Source organism: Copidosoma floridanum, unplaced genomic scaffold (genome assembly GCF_036245765.1).
Source record: "Copidosoma floridanum isolate Cflo_tuat_1 unplaced genomic scaffold, Cflo_Japanese_pri ptg000016l, whole genome shotgun sequence".
Taxonomy (NCBI): domain Eukaryota; kingdom Metazoa; phylum Arthropoda; class Insecta; order Hymenoptera; family Encyrtidae; genus Copidosoma; species Copidosoma floridanum.
The window spans coordinates 1,257,940-1,280,430 of NW_028321893.1; the positions used below are offsets into that span (position 1 = coordinate 1,257,940).

Consider the following 22,491-nt stretch of genomic DNA (forward strand, 5'->3'; position numbering starts at 1 on the left):
CAATTCTCAAAGTATAAAGTGGCTTTTGAATGAGTAGTTACAATAGTAAAATTTATTGGAGGACTCACCAATTAAGTGTTATAAGACAAGTTTTCAGTCGCATATTAGGTGTTTTAAATAAAGCTATTATACTTTGATTTATTGTTGTATCTTCAACGATGTGAGAACTTTGACAGTTTATGTGATGACGAATAGTTTCACTAAATTTTTGCGGCATTTGAGTACCATTTACACGTGCTAAGCAAGTAAGAATCTTATTAGCTTCTTGATATTTTCCTTGGGCTAGTAGCCATCGTGGAGACTCTGGTAGATACCTAAAAACAGAGATAAAATAAATAAACGCATTTAAGAACTTTAAAGTAAAAAAAATTAATGGTGTCGACAATACATTAATCATAAAAAATTTCGTAACGAACCTCAAACAAACTAATAAGCTAGAAACAATTGAGAATTATCTCGAATGAGAAAACTTATAGGAGCATTGCTTATCCAAAATATCAAGTGCAATATGTTTTTGTCAAGAACGTTTCTGTTTAAAATTTTAAAGACAATCATAATTCTGTATCTAGTTGTGTACCAGAGATATAAGAACACAGTTTGTAGGGCAGTTTATGTTTGTTATTATGTTCTGTTCTTCAATTTCAAGATTTTAGATATTCCTAAATCTTTTTCTATTGTGCCATCGTCATGTATTGTCAAAATTAACTAATAAATATGAACAACTATTACGAAAAGTGAGACAAATGATTAGTTGATTTATGCAAATAACTTCATGCAAATAACTATCTATGTGTATCATATCTTTAACAATCTTGACAAACTATGAAGCAAAACAAATCTAACTAATAGAATCTAAAACAGAAGCCTGTGCTTTCTGCGTGCTCGTACTTTTTTAAAGACTGGATAAGACTTTAAATGTGGAAAGTCAGCTACATAATTTTCACGCTAGTGGCTCTCTAAAAGTGTGACAACATCTTTTCCCATCTCTGCGGTCTGCCACCATTTTTTGCTACCAATCTAAGGCATGCGTTTACAACTGTGTAATACATGTGTATGTGCAACAACTGTGCATGTATAGTGTAATTTAAAATGAGCACCTCAAAAATGTTGCCAAATATGTTAACAGACTACAGTAGTGGCAAAAGGTGACGTGACATGCCTAAAGGGTTACCACCTGATATGTACTTGATCCGAAGGCTATGACCAGGGCTGGGACAGGCAAGTCTCACGTAGATGCCAAGGCCTGGCTAGGCTTCAACGTAGAACTTATCAAAGGATGTAATAAGTTTCACCTCAGGCTATGATCAGGCCCTGGTAAACATATGTATGTTTATACTAACGTATTTCTACTGTAAGGTACTTTAGTAAAGGTTTTGGTAAGTAAATATAAATGATGCTTCTGGATCGAAAATAACGAGAAACGATTTTAGCGAATGATACAAAAAATTCATACACATGGTTCATTGCTGCTTTATTAGACACTTTTTAGTGATATACAATGTTATTTTTCATTGTTACATTAGCATTACTAGCTACAAAATCAGAAATACTTTTTCTGCCATCAAATTTTTCATAATCTACTTGAAAATTAGTCTAATATTAGTCTATCTCTTCCACTTGTAACTGTAGGAATTTTTTATCTCAAAATTTTTGCCGTTACAAAACCTTTTCCTTAAGTCATTTAACTATTTAACTGATTATTTATGTAGTATAAAAATGACGATGAGAACAAATTAAAATAAGCAATAGGAAGGTTTATAGAAGCATATGCCTGTGTATAAATGTATATATGTGTATGTGCATGTATATATATCATGTCTTGAAAGCTATATATCTATAAATGTATACAAACAGCAGGGCCTGGCCTGGCCATTTTAATGAGGCCATAACTATACTGGCCAGCCATCTGTCCAGGCCCCGGTATCCAGCTACGGCCATCTTGTGTTCATTTCTTGTTAGGGGGCCATACCATGTAAGTATTTCTCAGTACATTGGCCTATATTATAAGATAGGTCCGTAAACCGAGAAACAGTTACATAGTTAGTGTTGGGTGAGATGGATATGATTTTGCGTCTAGATCACTACGACCTATACATAGCTACAGATCCTAGTAAAAAATATGCAAAAAATTAAAAAAAGGAGAGAAACCAGTGGTTCTCGCTCTCCTCATTACATTATATGTAGCAACTACAGCCCATGTTTTGGACAGAGAACATATAATATATATCTTTATTCACAGAAGGCCAGGGCAGGCCCTTTCTTGATTCCAACTTTTAAGGCACATTAATTGAGTTTAGTACCTCATAAAGCAGAGGGCGTTAGCGTTGGGGAAAGTGTGCCGAAGTAGAAGCTGTCGTTGCGATATCTGTCAGTGCAGTCGAACAAAGTCACCATAAGTTTCAGAGAAGCTGAAGCTGCTACCTTATTTTTCGTAGTAGCAGGTAAACCAACAAAAACATTGAAAAAAACTTGTTTTAATTGTCCTTAATTGTTTATGACAACTTTTAATTTGCCTAAATAATAATTATAACTAACGATAATTCTACTAAGAGATACACATACGACGTATGATACATACGAGTATAATAATTATAGCATAATGTGTAATGTGTAATGTATTGTAGAACAAGACTGGTGTAAGCTCGAAGAAATACTTTTATGAAAAGAACTATATCGGAAAACTACATAATTAAGCCACTTAGAATTAGGATGTTTTTCTATTCTTATATCACCGTATGGTTTTGTAAAAAGTATGTAGTGTAGTAATTTGTATTTTTCTCATAATACAGTTGTTTATTAACGGTTACCAGTTTATAAAGAACATTTTTAGGTTTAAAAATACTTTATTATTCATACAAACCTTAAATTGTTACAATGTCTTATTACTTTTACTGTTATACTGTTTACTGTTATCTCTAGTAAAATATCTGAAATGATATCTATAAACTATACTTACTTTGTAATCTTAAAAGTAACTATGAAACGGTATTTTTTGCTTAACTGTACTGAAAAGTATGATAGAATGAATGTTTGCCAAATAATTCTACGATGACTTATTTTATCTCTTATCTTAATAAAAAAAAAGTCAAAAAATCTTAAAGGTTTCGAAAGTACGATATCTCTGAACGAATGCAAAATAAATGTACTCAGTGTACAATGTAGTACTGATACTATGTTTGTTTTTAATTGTTATTTTCGTACATCTTTTTAAAGGCTTATATTTTCAAACCAGAAGATTTATGGCACAATCCATAATTTCTTAAAGAGTTGCAAATGTTATTTTTCCTCAAAGAAATCTAAAATCGAGCAGTGAAGGTGATATTTTAAGAATGTAATGTGAATTAATCAAATTTGCTTTTTTTCTACAAAAAAAATGATAAAAACAAATTCTAGCTATTTATACTTTTATTAGCATCAAACATGTGTATTACATGAGTAACGAGAGAATTGTATAAGAACATCTAAGTTTCTTTAGAAATAAAGTGCAAAATAACATAAATCATTTCATTTTACGACATGTGTAATGTAATATGTATTATGATATTTCATGCAACATTTTGTGATCTTGTATTTTAAATGTATTGTTAACTATAAAGTACTGTGTGAATTTAATTTAATTAGACACTGACTAGAACGTTATTTTATAAGTAATATTATAATTATTTCTATGTTATATAATAACAACTGTAACGAGGCAAATTGAGCCTCCCGGCTCATGTCGCTCTCGCTGCCGCAACGCGTATGACATCACCGGCAAAGACTTACCTTCCCGGAATTCGTCTTTTGTTTTGGCTCCCGGAAAAGAAGAAGAAGAGGACGATGCGACGACGGGACACAGTAGCAACAGCGGCGAAAAGAATACACGTGAGCGCGCGCACGACTGTTCGGGTCGCGGCGGCGGCCCTCGGGTATGAGAGAGAGAAAGAAGGAAAGTAAGAGTCGAGAGGTACGGGCGGGAGTTGCAAGGGAACGGAGAGTTAGTCTCGAGTCGAGAGCCTTCGCGCGTGGATTAGCCAGATTGTGAGCGAGAGAGAGAGAGAGAGAGAGAGAGAGAAAGTTGTGGCAGATCAAGAGATAGAGAGAGAGAAGAGGAAGCTGCTGTGTCCCCGTCGTCGGAGATCATCACCGCGAGGAGAAGACCCAGGATAAGAAGCAGAGCGACTGCAGGACGAGAGAGAGAAAGAGAAGACAAGAAGCAGAGCGGCTACAGGACGAGATAGAGGCAGTAGGACCGCCACCATCAGCTTCACAGACTCACCGGCAGCCCGAGGCCCAGCCGGACGCCATACGCCGTTGTCGCGAGTCAGAGAGCCGAAAGGTAGCGTCTTTTTTCCTCCATTCTTTTTGTGCGTCGTGCTAGGGCTCGCGAGCGCCGGTAGACCTCCGGGACTAAGTCCCGGAGTATACAGAGGACTGAGAGAGAGAGAGAGAGAGAGAGAGAGAGCCAGGTTACGGGAAGTCGCGGGTGCATGCTCGGGAGTGCCGAATCTTGGGGGTGTTCGCGCGTTTTCCGCTCTAGGTGTGCAGAAAGGACGAGAGAGAGAGAGAGAGAGAGAGAGAGGACCGGGACTAGTGACTGAGGGGGATAAGGAGCAGGAACGAGGGACAGCGATAGTGTGAGAGAGAGAGGGAAAGACAGGGTGAGAAAGGTTGCCAAGGGACGAGAAGAAACGGGCGCGATAGTAGAGAGCAGGTGTGTAGCGGGCGGGAAAAAGGACAGGGACGATAGGTTACGTGTGAAGGTGCGCGTGTGTAGGCGTGCGTGACGTGGCTAGGAGCGTTAGGGCAGCGGCCCCTCCTGGTCTCAGGACCCCGAACGTGCGCTCGCAGTTCGCGCGGCGAGGCGGAACCGCTGTAGCGCCGTCGAGGAGTTGTGTAGAGTCGTGTGGAGAGTGCAATAAACAATTTCCTTACTAGACACGGTAGCATTTCCCAAAATTATTTCCTCTCGGTAGAACGAGAGGAGAAATCCCGTACAAACTCCCCTTTTCAGGAGCAGAATCCAAGAAGACGAGGGACCCGGAGGACGTACGAGACGAGGCAATCCACTTCTTGCGTACCCCCCCCCCTTTTATTTCCAGGTACAAAGGCAGTGTGACAAAATGGCATCCCAGTGTGGGGACCGGTGCGGGACTTGGTGATTTTTCCCTATAGGAAGTGCTTCCCCCAAGCGTGCGGCAGGTGGCGCGAGTGAGTGATATAGTGGGAGCGTAGTGCAGGACGTAGATAGGAAAGTGTGCTAGTGGACTAGGTGTCACAGGCGACGGTGAGCGAGCCCTACAATTTTCAATAAATAATTAAGCGACAGTGCGACCCTAGTAAGTAGTAACTATATTTATATTTATATATATATAATAATAATAATATACGGACTAGTAGAAATAATCGCGTAGTTGCGCATTAGCGTGGACAGCTGCACAATCGGGACGGTGAGCTCGGTCGATAACGCGATAGAGTCGCGAACGACCTTGTAGCTCCCAAGTGAGAAGCTGATAGTGGACACTATTGCGGACACCCAAACTATCCTTAGTGTTGTGACATCCCCGGACTAGTGAGAAGGGAACAGAACGTACGTAAGCCGGGTTGATCTCGCGGAGGAATCGCGGATCCCCGAGTTCTCCGTACACGGACTTACGTGAGCCGTGCGACTGTGCTATCGCAGCTGGTCCACCGAGTCTCCGTAAGGCCGGTAATTATTAGACGGAAGGACGCTAGATGGCGACACAAGGTCAAGGCATGGACGAATTAGTAAGAAGATCTAGGGAGGGCCGGTTTATAAGGCGCACGATCCAGAATATGTCTATTCTGGAGGTTCAACGCGAACTGCGTGCACGAAGACTCACGGGCCGTGGGGACGAGGACGCCGCGCGAGATCGCCTACTGAGGCACCGGCTATTCGAGTTGTACCCACAAAGCGAGGAAATCCCGATCTACTTCGGGGACCTCATGATGTCGCAACAGCTAGATGGCAACACCGAGGAGGAACATGAGTCCCTACCTCGTGAGGAAGACTCCAGCCACACCAGCCTACAAAGTCCGGTCCGGAGGAACAGAAGTCAGCATACCGGACACTCTCCCCCAGGGATCGAGGACATAGGTTCTGAGGACGAAAGGGGGAATGTACCTCTGGGTGGAGGCACCCCTAGAAGTTTAAGGGATCCCTCAGGATCCAGGACAAGACGCCTTCCACCAAGCCTAGGCTTACCGGGATGGGAAGAGCCCCCCCGGGGACAGGGCCTACGCGAAGAAACAAGCGGGAGGGAGCTGCAGGGCTAACACCACGTCCGAGGGGAGTACCCCCCGACAGGGACCATAACCTCGTGCGCGACGTCTACCGCCACGACGACGACATACACTATGACCAGGCCAGTCACAACTCCGTCTCAAGGAGGACAGCAGATAGGCTCGTTCGGAGACCTTCTCAAACCCCCGGACACTCACTCTACACCGTACCCCAAACCTCGGGTGATCGGAGACCAGTTCCTGGTCCCTCCCCGGATGGAATATTATTCAATGCAGCACCTAAACACCGTGATGCAGAACACTGGGATCCCTAGATTGGTGGGCTCCCAGTTCAAGGCCCAGACATCGGTATATGCTGGAAGCGCGGCCTTTCTGTTGGATCCGCGTGCCCCGCCAAAAAGAGTTCCGGACGTACCCATGGGAGGGACAAGTGCGCGGATCTCTAAGGACGAACCGAATAGACCTACTCCTATGCCACGCCGGAAGATGGACACCGGACTGAGGGACTCGTGCCCCAAACTCAGGGAGCAACATCCCAGGGATTTGTCTGGGGAGGAGTCGGAACAAGAGGACTTCCGGACAGTTAGAAACTGGAGTAAGTTTAACCGGGACTCCCGATCTAGAGAGGACCCGAGGCCACCCACGAAGTCCAAGGTGACCTGGCAGGACTTCCAGGCCGAAAGGACGCGGGCTATGGAGGACAGTCTACCAGCGGACCCACGTAACCCCAAGGAGGAAAATTATGGTGAGGAGAGCGACACTTTCAGCCGAATGAGTCTACCCCCAGTGGATCGCTTGCGGGGTAGCCATATGGGGCAGAACCCTAATCTCAGTTACCACGACAACCGCAGGGGTCCCGAAGTAGCAAGGGAGGAACGGTACCCCGAACCCCTTTGGCCCACTCCGGGTGGGGAACGCCGGAGCCGATCCCCTCCGCGACAACAGCAAAATCAAGGACCAAGGTACGCCAGTATCTTTCCGAAACATCCAGCTGACCTAGGCATGGATCCGGAAAGACCCTTACCCCAGGCTGGTAATCGTGAGGACCAAATGCGGCATGGTGACTGCAGAGAGGAAACCACCCAAGCCAAGGCCGTCAAAGCCCTGCAGAATTGGGGACTGCGTTATACGGGCGAAGAACGCGCGGAGGACCCCGAGGAATTTCTGGACCGTTTAGAGGACTGTCGGGCAAGTGTGGGAATAAGCGACCGCGCTCTCTTAGGAGCGCTACCGTGCGTTCTGCTTAAGCGAGCAGCGCGCTGGTTCAGGACGAACCGACGAGACTTTGCGACCTGGGAGGTATTCTGCGAGTCGTTTAAGAGGCAGTTTGGTGGAGAATACCAGGAGGAGGATTTACTCCAGGATTTGTACGCCCGGACCCAAGGAAAGACGGAGAGGATCTCTGCATTCTTGACCAATTTCCGATACATTGCCTCCAAGCTAAAAATCCCCCTGTCGGAACGGACTCTGGCCGACAGGGCCTATCGGAACCTCTTACCGGAGTACCGAAGAGCCATGGCAGACAAAGTGATCTGCCACCTGGAGGACATAGAAAATTACGGACGGCGTTGGGAAAGTCAGAAGGACTTGGATGGACGATACCGCCCACCCCCGGGCATGGAAACCATGCACGTCCAGGGGGCGGCTTATCTGAACCCAACGCCACGGACCAGGATATCGGAAATAACTGAAGTGACTGAACGACTGGAGGGGTTGAATCGAACTCCACCTAGCGGTAACATTGAGAACGAGGACTATCAGGGGAGTATTCCCCTGATTTCAGAACAGGACGCGCTTTTGGCCACCGTATTACTCAACCCGGTTGAGGAAGACGCCTATGCGCAATTGGCTGCTCTAAGGGCCCAAGCCCATGCCAACCGCCAACGACAATCCCCAGGACTATTCCCTAGAACGACCAAGCCGGATGGGAGTAACAAGCCTGCGTGGAGGCCAGCGACAAGCCCCGCGACGGGAACGGCCGCGCAATCCGGCGCCAAGGAATCCGATAGCTCGTTTCTTGGAGCATGCTTCCTATGTCGTGGAGTAGGACACCGCTCTGCCCAGTGCCCTCTGGTGCAGTGTTTTATATGCAGCAAGAAGGGTCATTTGGCCCGCCAATGCCCAACAAGGATTATCGGGACCTCGGATAGCTGTCAGAACTGCGACACCCCCGGGTACACGTTCAAGACGTGCCCGAATTGCGAGGAGTCCAGGAAGAAATTGGGAAACGGGAAGGCGGGGGACTCGATTCGATAGACGCATCCACGTCCCCCGCAGTACTGTTGAAGAAGTTGTTAGGGGACTTGATCGGGACGGACGAGGACAAGAACCACTATATCCAGCACATCGGAGGGCTAACTCAGTCTGGAGATACATCCGATGCCGAGAGCTCCGGCTCTACATCAGGCAGCAAGCTGGAGGGCTTATCGGACGAATACCGGGAAGAGGCGGTACGTGTAATCCGCGTAGAGGACATAAGAGCCGAGGCCAGGAACTATATGATCGTCGTGCTCGGAGGACAAACATTTCGAGCGCTGTTTGACAGTGGCGCGCAATCTTCTATTGGCGGAAGCCGCCTAGCGAAGTTATTCCAGTCACGGTTAGTTGCAACTAATTTGGCGACCGAAAATGTGAATGGTGGTATTACCCCCATATGCGGACTGCTAGAACTCAACGTGGAGTTAGCCGGGGTGTCCAAACCCCTTATCCTGCGTGTAGTGGACAACATCAAAGAGGACATGATCCTAGGAATGGACTTTATACGGGCGTTTGAACTTGAAACTCGACTGGCCCAAGGACATTGGAGACTAATGGACGGGGTATGGTATGAATTCGAGGGAGAATCACGGACAAGGCTACCCGAAGTCGTAGCCGAATGTGCTGGCATCCACGAGCTGAATCTCGAGGAACGAGAAAGGGTAGACCAGCTTGTCTCGCACACTTTGGCAAAATTCCCGGACGAGGTGGGACGGACTTCCTTGATGGAGCACGTCATAGACGTAGAGGATCCAACACCCATAAGACACCGACTTCGCCGCATGTCCCCAAAAATGCTGGAGATAGCGACTCTCGAGGTTGATCGCTTGGCCCGGGAAGGAATAATCGAGAGATCCTCAAGCGATTACTCTAGTGCCCCGGTGATGATAAGGAAACCGGACGGCACGTACAGATTCTGCATAGACTACCGGAACCTGAATGAGGTGACTAAACGGGACGCCTATCCACTTCCAAGCATGGACTCAATACTGGACAGGCTGCGGAAGGCCAAGTACTTGTCGAAGATCGATCTGAAGCAAGCTTACTACCAGGTTCCCGTGGCTAAGTCGAGCCAACGGTATACGGCCTTTGCCATGCCTGGTTAGGGACTCTGGCACTTTACTAGGATGCCCTTCGGACTTACAAATGCCCCGATGACGTTTCAACGTCTTATTGATGCACTCTTTGGCCCAGAGTTGCAACCCCACATTTTTGGGTACCTGGACGATATTATTATTGGTACTGACTCCTTTGACGAGCATCTCCATTACTTGGAGCTAGTGCTTACTAAATTACGACAGGCCGGACTAGAGGTAAAACCAAGCAAGTGTGAATTCTGTGTGTCGGAAATAACCTATTTGGGGTTTTTACTGGACAAAAACGGACTAAGGCCAGACCCGGACAAGGTAGCGCCCATTCTCGAGTACCCTCCGCCTGTCAACGTGAAACAGTTACGGCGATTCTTAGGAATGGTGGGCTGGTACTCGAGATTCATAGATAAGGACTCGGACTTGAAGGTCCCGCTATCTCGCCTACTGCGCAAAGGCCAAGAATGGACATGGGGGGACGAACAGCAAGAGGCCTTTGAGGGACTGAGAGTGGCCTTGACCACAGCGCCCGTGTTGGCTCGCCCGGACTTTAACAAACCCTTCACTCTACAAACGGACGCTAGTGACTATGCTCTCGGAGCCGTCTTAACCCAGGAAGGGGAAGACGGCGAACATCCCGTGGTGTACGCGAGTCGCGCCCTGACTCCGCCAGAGAAGAATTACTCCACCACGGAGAAGGAGTGTCTGGCAGTGGTATGGGCCATTAAAAAACTAAGGCCCTACCTGGAAGGTTATGAGTTCACCGTTATAACGGACCATAGCTCGTTAAGATGGCTGTTCAGCTTGGCTGAGCCCTCAGGACGAGTGGCTCGCTGGGTGATGGAGCTACAACAATGGACATTCAGGGTGATCCATCGGAAGGGAGCGCTGAACCACGTGCCGGACGCCCTTTCCAGACTATATGAGGACCCAGAAGAGGTGGTGGGAGCCATAAGCTTCACCACTCTCGAGGATCCGTGGTATACTCGGATGTTGGGGGATGTGGCCCAAACCCCGGAGAAGTTCCCGGACTGGCGAGTTGAGGACGGACGGCTCTACCGGTTCCGGAAGGATCCCTTACTGGACCCAATCATCTTCCGGGAAGAAAGTTGGCGACTAGTCGTGCCGAAGGACTATCAGGAGCAAGTGCTGGAAGAATCCCATTGCACGCCCTCCACCGGACATCTCGGGATTGAAAAGACTTACGATCGAGTCGCCCGCGAGTACTACTGGAAGGGGATGTATCACGACGTGCACACCTTTGTACGCCGTTGCGATACGTGCCAGCAAAATAAGGTGCTGCAATCCGGACCCCAGGGACTAATGGGAACCCGTATAGTGGAACGTCCATGGGCTGTAGTGGCAGCCGACTGCATGGAGTTCCCTCCAAGCAAGCAGGGATTCAAGTACGTAGTGCTGTTTCACGACCTCTTCACTAGGTGGATAGAGGTCAAACCCCTGCGGAAGATTGATGGGAAGTCGATCGCCCGTGCGTTTGAAGAGCTAGTCCTCTTTCGCTGGGAAACCCCGGACTATCTATTAACGGACAATGGACGTGAATTTGAAAATGACTTGCTAAATAAGACTCTGGCGGAATATGGGGTAAAACATGTTACCACCCCCCCCCGTATCATCCCCAAGCAGACCCCGCCGAACGAAGCATCCGGACGTTCAAATCGATTATCTCCGCTTTTGTCGGCAAGGACCATCGTAATTGGGACACCCACTTACCCGAATTCAGACACGCCATGAACACAGCCGTGCAAGCAACCACCAAGGTTTCGCCGGCCTTTCTGAACTACGGACGACACCCTAAGCCTGTAAACAGTCTGCGCAACCAGGCCGAGGGACCGAGGCTGGTGAAAAGGGCCGATCCAAAGGACTGGGAGGACCGCATGAAACGACTTGACGCGTTGCGCGACTTGGTGTCGAGACATATCGATCGGGCCCGGGAAAAACAGGAGAGGCAGTACAATAAGGACAAAAAGGACATACATTTTCCTTTAGGAACGCTAGTTCTGCGACGCACCCATCCCCTTTCGGATGCGGCTAAAAGGTTCTCCGCAAAACTCGCGCCCAAGTATGAGGGACCGTATACCATTGTCGAGATCAAGTCTCCGACGGTGTACATATTAGGCGATGATCAAGGACCCACTAGAAAAGTTAACAAGGCTCATGTCTCTGAGTTGAAGCGATACATTCCCCCTAGGGGAGTGTCCCCAAGACCTGGACCGGGGGGGAGGGACCCTACTTAGTCATCAGACTAATCTTCTTTTTTAGTTTCAGGTATTGAAGCCGATGGACCACCCTCAACGGACATGGCCGCCAAGGAGGCAAGGACATCTGATCCCTTTTTCCTGGAAGGGGATGCTTCGAAAGGTATCGTTTTCCTGGAGGTAGAGGTCCCAAGGCACGAGCTGATCGAGGTGCCTTCCGATGGTCAGTGCGGGCTTCACGCGCTGCGGGAGTCAGCGAGGAGCCTAGGCGTGGACGCGGTTATCGGGGGTACCTTGCAGCGTCTGGGCTGGACCAACGTACCCCGACAGCGGCAATGGACGGACGACGCTCTGGGAGCCATCGCCTGTACCGCGGGAGTTCAGCTCGTCATTTTTGACGTAACGGCTGGGACCGCGGTTAGTTATGGTTCCCTCGATGCCGTGACCACGATTTTTGTGCACTACGTTGGAAAGCGACTGCGGGGCCACTACCGGGGAGTCAGGCCCCTGGAGGGAGGATCGGGTTTGACCCTCAACTCGGCCCACACGACCTTCGTCGACCCCCAAACAGCCATGGCCAGCATGGCCGGGCTGACTCTTCCCCCAAGACGTTGCCGCAAGGAACTACCCCCAAGCCCTACCGTTACCTCATCGCCGAAGGACCGCCCCTTGGTACCCAGTGCCGCTCCCCAGGACCCGATTCCCCTGTCAAAGGAGGATGAACTGCTCCAGTCAGACAGTGAGGACGAGCTCTGGACCCTGGGGGAATTGGAGCGCACGGAGATCGAGGAGATGGCGACAGACGAGCTGGAGAAGCCTCCCCTCGAACCCACATTTAAGGTACCTCTACCCCGGACTACTAAGGACACCCTCATTCCCACTCAAGCTCTCTCAGGTCTGACGCTAAGAGAGGGGGTTGAGCGCCTGTTAGAGATCCCCATGGAGGTAGAATCTCCCGGTGCGCCCTTACCTCTTTTGGCAGACGTGGAGATGCCGGGACGGACCGAAGGAGCCAACCACCTGCCTTCTCTTCGAGGAGATCGATGGAGAGAGGAGGTGAGACGATTGGAGGAGAGGGAGAAGCGTCAAGAAACCCTAAGGAAGGCAGAACTTCAAGGACGGCTGGATGCGGAGCTGATCCGCCGTCGCCTTGGGAACCGCGAGGAGAACCGAGATGGTCCAGCCGCTGGCTTCTCGACAGCGATACGTACCCATCCAGAGCTCGTGGAACCCCCAGACTATAACCAGCCTGGGAGGCCCTGAAGGTCAAGCGGGGTGTGCCGCTGGTCGAGGAAGCTCCTCTGAGGAGAACCATGAGCCTGGAGACAATGGCGTGGGAGGAGGACGCCCAAAGAAGGCCCGACGGCTGCGCCGGGGAGGCCGCACCCACCCCAACAAACGACCCCCAAATCCCAGTGGGAGAATCTTGCGACTGGAGGACTACGTGGCGACAACTCCAGAAGCTGATTTCGTAGATCATCAGTCGGAGGCGGGTGCCCCAATCCGGCCCAAGGACAACCCGGTCACGTCGCAACAGGCGCATCCCGCCCCCGAAGGTGAACGCCGGCCTCGTACCACGGGGGTGTTGTTCTCGGGATTGCGACCCATCCAAACTGACCCCGCTCTAGACCCCCCTCCTCGAGCCTGCTTTAACTGTTGGCAGCCGGGACATCGAGCCAAGGCGTGTCCCAAGCCCAAAGCCAACACCCACTGCATTAACTGCGGTAGATTGGGCTTGAGCGCGCCCGAATGTCCTCGCTGCGACACCGGCTATGTGCGGTACCGGGAAAGGCAACGGGACTCCGCCCCCTCGCCCAGAGCCGAGGACCTATGGGGGAGAACCTCTACCCCGATTGGAGATCCAAAGGATCGCCTGCCCCAAAACCATGGATGGAACATTTGGAGCCAGGCGACGAACCTCCGAGATCGCTCCGTCGAGGACGCACGAGACCTCTTGCGGGGGGCCCCACGACATGGAGCCCTACACCACAATACCAGAGAGGGGCGACACCGGGATGTAGCTCTGGTGTCTACCACCGTGCAGCTCTCTCAGGTGATATCCCCGAGCCGCCCACTTGCGGAACGTCAGCTGGAAAGGGATAGGGCGCAACGGGCTCAGGATCACCTTAGCTGGCCTCGGGAGCGGGTGAATTAAGTAGAGCGCGTCTGGGGGAGTCTTCAGGACTATTCTCAGGACTTGCGGGAGCTGGTGCTCCGTAGGGTGTTCCAAGCGGAACGCGATGAGTAGGCCTGCGGCCTCCACCCGGACGAAACGGACAACGGACTAGGACAGGGGGGAAGAGGACAAAGGACTAAGGGAGTAGATGGCAGGATAGGAGTAAGACCACCGGACGCGAATTGGGGTTAAACCCCCCAGGACTCACTCAAGGACCAAGGACTAGCGGACAACTACCATTGAAGATCATCCAGCAGGGGGGGGGAGAGGACACCATGGACCAGAGAGGGACCACCCAGGGAGAGGCCACTGCTACGGAGCATCTGGACTCTGGGCCGCGAGGCCAACGTAAGTTGTTTTCCATCTTCTTTCCATTTTTATAGTGCTGCGTCAGAGAGAGGGACAGAGCGAATCAGATCGGCTTTCGAGCAGCTGGGAGTGCTCTAGCCTAGGGGGGGAGGGTTTGTAACGAGGCAAATTGAGCCTCCCGGCTCATGTCGCTCTCGCTGCCGCAACGCGTATGACATCACCGGCAAAGACTTACCTTCCCGGAATTCGTCTTTTGTTTTGGCTCCCGGAAAAGAAGAAGAAGAGGACGATGCGACGACGGGACACAGTAGCAACAGCGGCGAAAAGAATACACGTGAGCGCGCGCACGACTGTTCGGGTCGCGGCGGCGGCCCTCGGGTATGAGAGAGAGAAAGAAGGAAAGTAAGAGTCGAGAGGTACGGGCGGGAGTTGCAAGGGAACGGAGAGTTAGTCTCGAGTCGAGAGCCTTCGCGCGTGGATTAGCCAGATTGTGAGCGAGAGAGAGAGAGAGAGAGAGAGAGAGAGAGAGAGAGAGAGAGAAAGTTGTGGCAGATCAAGAGATAGAGAGAGAGAAGAGGAAGCTGCTGTGTCCCCGTCGTCGGAGATCATCACCGCGAGGTGAAGACCCAGGATAAGAAGCAGAGCGACTGCAGGACGAGAGAGAGAGAGAGAAGACGAGAAGCAGAGCGGCTACAGGACGAGATAGAGGCAGTAGGACCGCCACCATCAGCTTCACAAACTCACCGGTAGCCCGAGGCCCAGCCGGACGCCATACGCCGTTGTCGCGAGTCAGAGAGCCGAAAGGTAGCGTGTTTTTTCCTCCATTCTTTTTGTGCGTCGTGCTAGGGCTCGCGAGCGCCGGTAGACCTCCGGGACTAAGTCCCGGAGTATACAGAGGACTGAGAGAGAGAGAGAGAGAGAGAGAGAGCCAGGTTACGGGAAGTCGCGGGTGCATGCTCGGGAGTGCCGAATCTTGGGGGTGTTCGCGCGTTTTCCGCTCTAGGTGTGCAGAAAGGACGAGAGAGAGAGAGAGAGAGAGAGAGAGGACCGGGACTAGTGACTGAGGGGGATAAGGAGCAGGAACGAGGGACAGCGATAGTGTGAGAGAGAGAGGGAAAGACAGGGTGAGAAAGGTTGCCAAGGGACGAGAAGAAACGGGCGCGATAGTAGAGAGCAGGTGTGTAGCGGGCGGGAAAAAGGACAGGGACGATAGGTTACGTGTGAAGGTGCGCGTGTGTAGGCGTGCGTGACGTGGCTAGGAGCGTTAGGGCAGCGGCCCCTCCTGGTCTCAGGACCCCGAACGTACGCTCGCAGTTCGCGCGGCGAGGCGGAACCGCTGTAGCGCCGTCGAGGAGTTGTGTAGAGTCGTGTGGAGAGTGCAATAAACAATTTCCTTACTAGACACGGTAGCATTTCCCAAAATTATTTCCTCTCGGTAGAACGAGAGGAGAAATCCCGTACAAACTCCCCTTTTCAGGAGCAGAATCCAAGAAGACGAGGGACCCGGAGGACGTACGAGACGAGGCAATCCACTTCTTGCGTACCCCCCCCCTTTTATTTCCAGGTACAAAGGCAGTGTGACACAACACATAGTTTCAAAGACGAGGTTTTTGTCAAATTAGTAAATAACGTTTGTTTCGAAAAAACAACTTTGTAATCTTTTTTATTATATTTTGTTGGGATGACATATTATTTCTATGCCACAATTTTTTTAGTATATTCCACGCATACATGTGCATTTTTAGATACAAACACCTTGATTAACACATACAATATGAGGTAAGTCCCACCTTCTTTTTATAAGGTAGACAGTAACACTGTTCTTATAGTGCACGTGACTACTCCAGAAAAATCAAAATACTTTTATTTTTACAGAATATAGTGTTGTTAGTACCTGCCTTCCCGAACATTCCGTTCATTTTTACTAAAAACAAAAAAAAACATACTAAACTACAATTATTTTTAATTTTTTTCAATAGCTACGTAAGTTAAAGATGGTCTTCTAAATGTCCATTTAACACGTAATTTGACACTTCGATTTTCATGCAAACATTGTACTGAAGTTTTTTTTAATTTATTTCCGTGGGTCAGAAAAGATATTAAAAAATGTCATAAAGTAACTTTTTTTTTACGTAGCAAGTTTATTCAAATAAATGATGCCGTAATAAAATGTCACATGTTCTGCAAAATAAATTATTTACAGAAAAACATTTTTACAGTGTTACTTAAATTTACAAAAATTTTAGATGTTTATTTTTATTTATCAAATTTTCCGGCTGCAACGAAGAAACCGATGGATTTTTTAGATTAACTTTCATAAGAAAATTAGAAATCTGACTTGCACTTACTTAAAAGGTGATCCCTGTGCTAGATATTTTTGCCTATTACATTAGTGTATACAGGTACTTTGTTATAGTTAAAAAAATTTTTTTGTAAAAAAACATCTACGTTTGTATTCGTTTGCAACACTGCAACCTAAAAACTATAAATTTCATCCAAAAAAGATAGTTTTTGTTGCAATAAGAGCTTTTTATATGAGTGTGTGTCTGTATACAGAAACTGTCTTATACTTTGTATTGCCGCAACGCATAGACATTCCTAATTTTAATGTGGAACAGATTCATAATTTTGTATTTGTTATTTAAGTTTGTTATTACTTACCTTGTGGTGATTTTTTATATTAACTAGCAAAACAGAAAAGTAATTTTACTTTATTCTTACGTTGCTTATGTTAGAATAATAATTTTAAATATGATGTATTATCTCTTATCTTATTTATGTTTCTGAAGCTCTCACTTCCAGATCGTTAAAACCATTCTTTTATGCTAGTTAATTTTTTAAAATAACATTGGAAAACAAAAGCCTTGGCTCTGGCTACCTTGAGCCATCTGATTTTTGTATTGATGGAGTTAATAAAACGGTTTGACGAAATAATTTCGTACCAATTGGCATTAATAATGTTTAAAAAGTAATAACCTATGTAACTGCACTTGAAATTTAACAAAATAGAGTAAGAAACAGTAATTTGGTTGTCACTCTTTTACAATGTGATGTTAATGTCAATTTTTTAGGCGTTGGTAGCTGCAACAAAGTGCATGGTAATGTCGAAAGTAAGGATGTTGCTAATAGCAATATACTTGTAGAGAACGACACAAATAATAACCAGAAGAAATGCCAACAAAGTTTTACCTGAAGAAGAAAATATCGTGCTAATCATCGAGTTAGTATTCATTACTTACAAAAAAAAAATACTACTAAAATGACAGCTAATGAGATGAAATGTAAGGTTCTTGGGTCAAATTAGGCAAATTAACGTAAAAACTAATAAAACCGTTTAATAGAGATGAAGTCGTTACATAAACGTCTAAGTACTTGAACGAATACTTTTTGATTTTGTTAAAATTCCAGTTGTATCATAGTAATTGGGTTCGCAAATGAGACAAGGATAAGAAAAAAATTTGTTCTGAGATTGTATTTTGAGTCACCAAAAGCTTACAAATATCTTTGATAAGAAGAAGAGATAGCGTTGCCTTATACATCGTTAATAAAAGAGTAAGTGAATGAAGTAAGTTTAAGTCTAGGTATAAACAGTGATGTATTACAATTATTAAAAATAAAAGCTTAGACAATATCAGAACTTAAATAGATGTGTTTTTTTATAGAATTAGGTAATAATTGTACTGTGTTTATAATGTGAGAGTACAGTCAAAAAGAAGATAATACCGAAGGTTTTGCTAAATTTTCAAAATTTTGGGCATAGTGATAAAACGACTAATACCACATTCATTGCTAAAGTATCAGATTTATTGTATTCCGGGAATCAAACAAGTTACTTTTCGTATTTTGTAAGTCATTTATCTAGGGACCTTAAGAAATCAATAATTAAAAATTTAATTAATGCAGTTTAAAAGCGGGCTTATCAATTTGAGCAATGGTTTGTGATCATGGATCTTACAATCACAAACTTTTTTTTTTTAAATATTACACATATCAACAAACCAGTAAAAGACAGAGCCAACTCAGATAATTGGTGAAAAAGGAGTCAACTCGAAATTAGGGTAGAAAAAGCTGTCAACTCAGATTTGGCTTGGAAAAGGAGCCAACTCAGATTCGGATGAAAGAAGCAGCCAACTTGAAAGTAATTTTTTTTTATCAAGTGTGGTTGTGGTAGTACTGAAATTCACAATAAAAGTATATCTTATCGAACCGAATACAGATTTTTAATTTAAATGTTTTACCTAAATAATTTATGTTATTGTCATAGAGCATACGATACTTATTTCATTGTGTGCTTTACTATTCTGCTGTTATTATAAGAGACAAAAAAAATTTGACTATAATATTGTATGCAAACGGTCTTGTACATTAATATACTTTCAATAGTATGTGTTGCCATGGACGTGATAGTTGATTCGATATCTCATGACAACTATGTGTGTCATTTCAGGCGTTCTGGTTGACAGCGCTTCATGACGAAAGAAGTAGGATTGTTTCTGATTCAGTTACATGGAAGGAAGAGAGAAAAGAATGATACAACTTTTGTACTTGACGTAAGCTCGTCGGCCTTTTAAAAAATAAATTTATTTTTTCGTGATTGCTTTATTTATTTAACTTTTATTTCTGCGTGCTTCCCTCTACCTAACAATAATTGCTAAAATCAGTTAAATTTTTACTAAAATTTTTCTTGTATAATAATCATGTTAATGGGTTACAAAAATAAATTTTTATTGATTTTGACGCTCTTGATTTACGAATCTCACATTAAATTTTATTGCGTACCTCTCACATAAATTTATTTAAATTTTGATGTACATGTAAGCCAATACGTACATGTATTTTTTGTATCTTACCATCTATAATAAGTACATTTCGCCTGTAAATTAGTTCTACATTTAGTGGAGTAAGTTTTCTCATTACAGAGTGCCACGCAGGCCCCTCATTCTCTTAATTTTTTTTTTTCAATTTATGTTATGCAAATTCTACCATTGGTTTATTGTAATAATGCTTTGTTTATGCATACCTTTTTATTATAGTTATATTTTTTCAGTTATCTTGCATATTTGAGTCTAATATTTGTATATATCAAGTTCTCGGTATCTCTGGGGGTTACGACAGCTTTTATCGTTAACCAATTTGATCCATATTTCTTATTTGATCCTTGCACTGTGTTAAGAGGCTGCAAAAATTTTAAGCAAAGTCGAACGTTCAAGTCTGTACCTTCATGTCCTATACCTTGTTCGCATTCATACGCTTTTCTGATTTTATCTACGTGCGATACGTTTACTTCGTTATCTCTCTGTAACTTTACATTTTTGTTGATATAATGAATACCTATTATTTCATTGTACCTTCATATTGTGAATCATGATAACTTTCTGATGTATCTTTCAGCACATAAACCATTTTTTAACTGCAAGAATTATCTTGTATTTAGTTTGGAATCATATGTCTGAGTAATCATTTTGTCCTACGTAGTCCTTAATGTAGTCCGGAAGAGTATAATGCATACGTTTGATGGCACCGCTTCTTTGTAGGTAAAATGCTGTGCTGCGCATTTTATTTTTTTTTAACATCTTTGCAAAGCAGTCCATGCTTTTGTTTATAAAATGAGTGCGTTGGTCCATTGATGACTGTTCCAGTGGCCCAAAGTACACTATTAACTTATGTGTAATCATTTTTACTGTTTGCTCAGCTGTTGCTCTTTTCACAGGTACCAGAATGATAAATTCCGTTATTCAGTCTTGCATAGATAGTATGTATGTTGATTTTCTGAGGGTTTACTGATAAATCCGTAAAAGTCTATGGAAATCTTTCAAACAGTCTTCTTGGTAAGTCGGTGATGAGCATGGTTTGTTTCGTTTTAATTCGGAGAAGTTTTTTTGTTTAGCATAATGTGCATTTTAGGACGACCTATCTCACATCTTGGCATATGTCTTTTCAGTACTCGTCTTTAACGAGTCCATGAAATTTCTTATTTACTCCCCTATATACATCTATTGCCGCTTCGTAATATTCTCTGGTGACTTTAAACCTTTGATCTGCTGGTAAAATTACTAGAGTGTTTACATAGAGCATTGCTGCTAGTCTAAGATCTTTGAATATTTCCTCAAAGCTATCAAAAAAGTATTTTTACTGGGTTAGATTGAGAATCGCTATGTCCCTGATTGTTTCCCAATCGCTTTTATTTCATTTGCTACTCATCTCTTTAAGGGCCTCGATAGATTCTTTAATGTTCGATTGAAGCACAGCTTCTTTGAAATACTGCTTTACATGCATGTGCATGATTTTTATTTTTCTTGTATTTATCATTTTAGTTTATCCTATGCTTACTTCTTTGTTGTTCATGCGTATTAGATTAATGCATCCCTTCTTATGCAGTGCATCTGTGACCTTATTGTTCGGTATTGCTTCCGTGTTCGTCATAACCGCTAGGTTGTCTAAGTACTCAAATGGGTGGCCCTCAATTCTATTCAGTTTTTGTACGGGGTAGATCTTCCCCCTATTTCAGTGTCCATCATAGACTTCCAGTTGGCAGGCGTATTCTGCACACTCCATATTTTTCATGGTTTCATTCTTGCTCTCTATTTTGCACAGCGTATTCTTCAACTCATTAGCTTGCTCTACTTCTTTCTCAACTGCACTTTTATTGCTGATGTCATCGCTCTTTCAGACGAATCTTGCTCCTTTCTTGAATGAGATTCAGCCTTTTTTCTCTGCTTACCAGTGTCTACTCTTTTGTCCATCGCGAACCTATGCTCACGTTTCTCATTTTTCTCCTTACTGCTATGGTTTCTCCGTGCTGGTTCTGCTTCTGATTCATGTTCTGTATTTATGGCCCTAACGGCTTGTATGAGAGGTGTATGATGTGCATTTTCGCCTTTACCTTCTGTATGTAAGTGGCGGAGTTTACCTTCTGTCGTTGCAATATTATGAGTATTAATATAATTTTTATTGGTTAGTGCAAAATGTACACTAATGTTTTTTCTAAATTATAAAGAAAACAGATAAGTACAATCGCTGTTCTCACACATGGTTTATGACTTCGAATTTTTTTTGCTTCTCACAGCTTTCTGCATTTTTGTAACCTATTAGAGTTGTGCAAAGTTGTTTTTAACTCAGCAGATAAGATATCGGGCTCGCAGGCCATATAAGGCTATGAAACAAACAGTTTTCGAGTGGGTCGGATGGTATTTCCAATATTTTACGCCAGACTGCACTTAATTAGGTGCATTCGCAAGTCTCTACTATTGCTTTGTCTCTTAAATATCCTAACCCCTTGTCTGGAAATGCAACTTTTTCTAGATGCTAATTGGATGTGTTTCGTACCGTGTTCTTAATTTTCTCTGACGAAGCCATACTCCCTCTGTTATGCGTGTCTGCTCCCTTCTTTTCTTGTATGTCCCACTGGTTCTTCTATTATTATTTACTCGCTAGGCTCTCAGGTATCTATCCTTATTTCTAGTATGCCTTATACATCTTTCTTTTTATTGTTAATTATTACTGAAACCTGCAATTTATTTGTCCTTCCCTTCAATAAGTCACGTAAATTCAGCTCTTCTCGCTTATCTGTTACAAATTCCTTCGTTTGTGTCATGTTTCCTTCTTTTTCTTTTATATCAGTTCTTTATTCGTCGGTAAATAGCTCATAACTTTCGTTTGTAATGCTAGGCAATATTGTGTCATATTTAGCTATTATAATTTTTTTCAGTAGGTCCGTCGTTGGTTGCGTAGCTGAAAAACACGGTTTTTGTCGATGCAATGTGTCAAGTCATCGTTTACTAGCTTTTCGTAATTTTTCTTTTTGTTCCATTAATGATAGTGAACTTGAGGCAGTTATGACCTTTTGAAAGCCTGGTTTTCCATAACGTAGCCTAATTTTTCGTCTGCTGGCCCCTGCAAAATAAGTCCTCTTTCTTCTGCAACATCATATAATTTTAACTACTTTTAACCCCTCAGTGCTTGTTGTGGCAGCGAAGTTTTCTTGTAAGGCTGCTCTGATGTAGAGCCCGCATCAGCTTTTTCTTGATCTTCTGTTCTCATATGTAAGCCTTTTATAACATTCTTACCGCAACATTGCTTTTTTTTCTGTATTCAGACGTTTGAGTTTTCTGAGTCAGTAATATAAATTCTTATTTTCTTCGGATAACCTCGAGTTGTCTTCTTAAGGGTTGCTTGTATTTTAAATATACGCACCAGAGGTTCG

At 45.0% G+C, this 22,491-nt stretch overlaps 1 protein-coding gene across 1 annotated transcript in view; it reads right to left on the reverse strand.

Annotated features, from left to right (window-relative positions):
- CarT (Carcinine transporter) overlaps nucleotides 1-22,491 on the reverse strand; it is a 1,715,434-nt gene that overhangs the window by 775,974 nt on the left and 916,969 nt on the right. Inside the window, exon 7 of the mRNA XM_089592391.1 lies at nucleotides 69-314. Coding sequence (XP_089448517.1) covers nucleotides 69-314 — 246 coding nt within the window. The remainder of the gene's footprint in view (nucleotides 1-68; nucleotides 315-22,491) is intronic.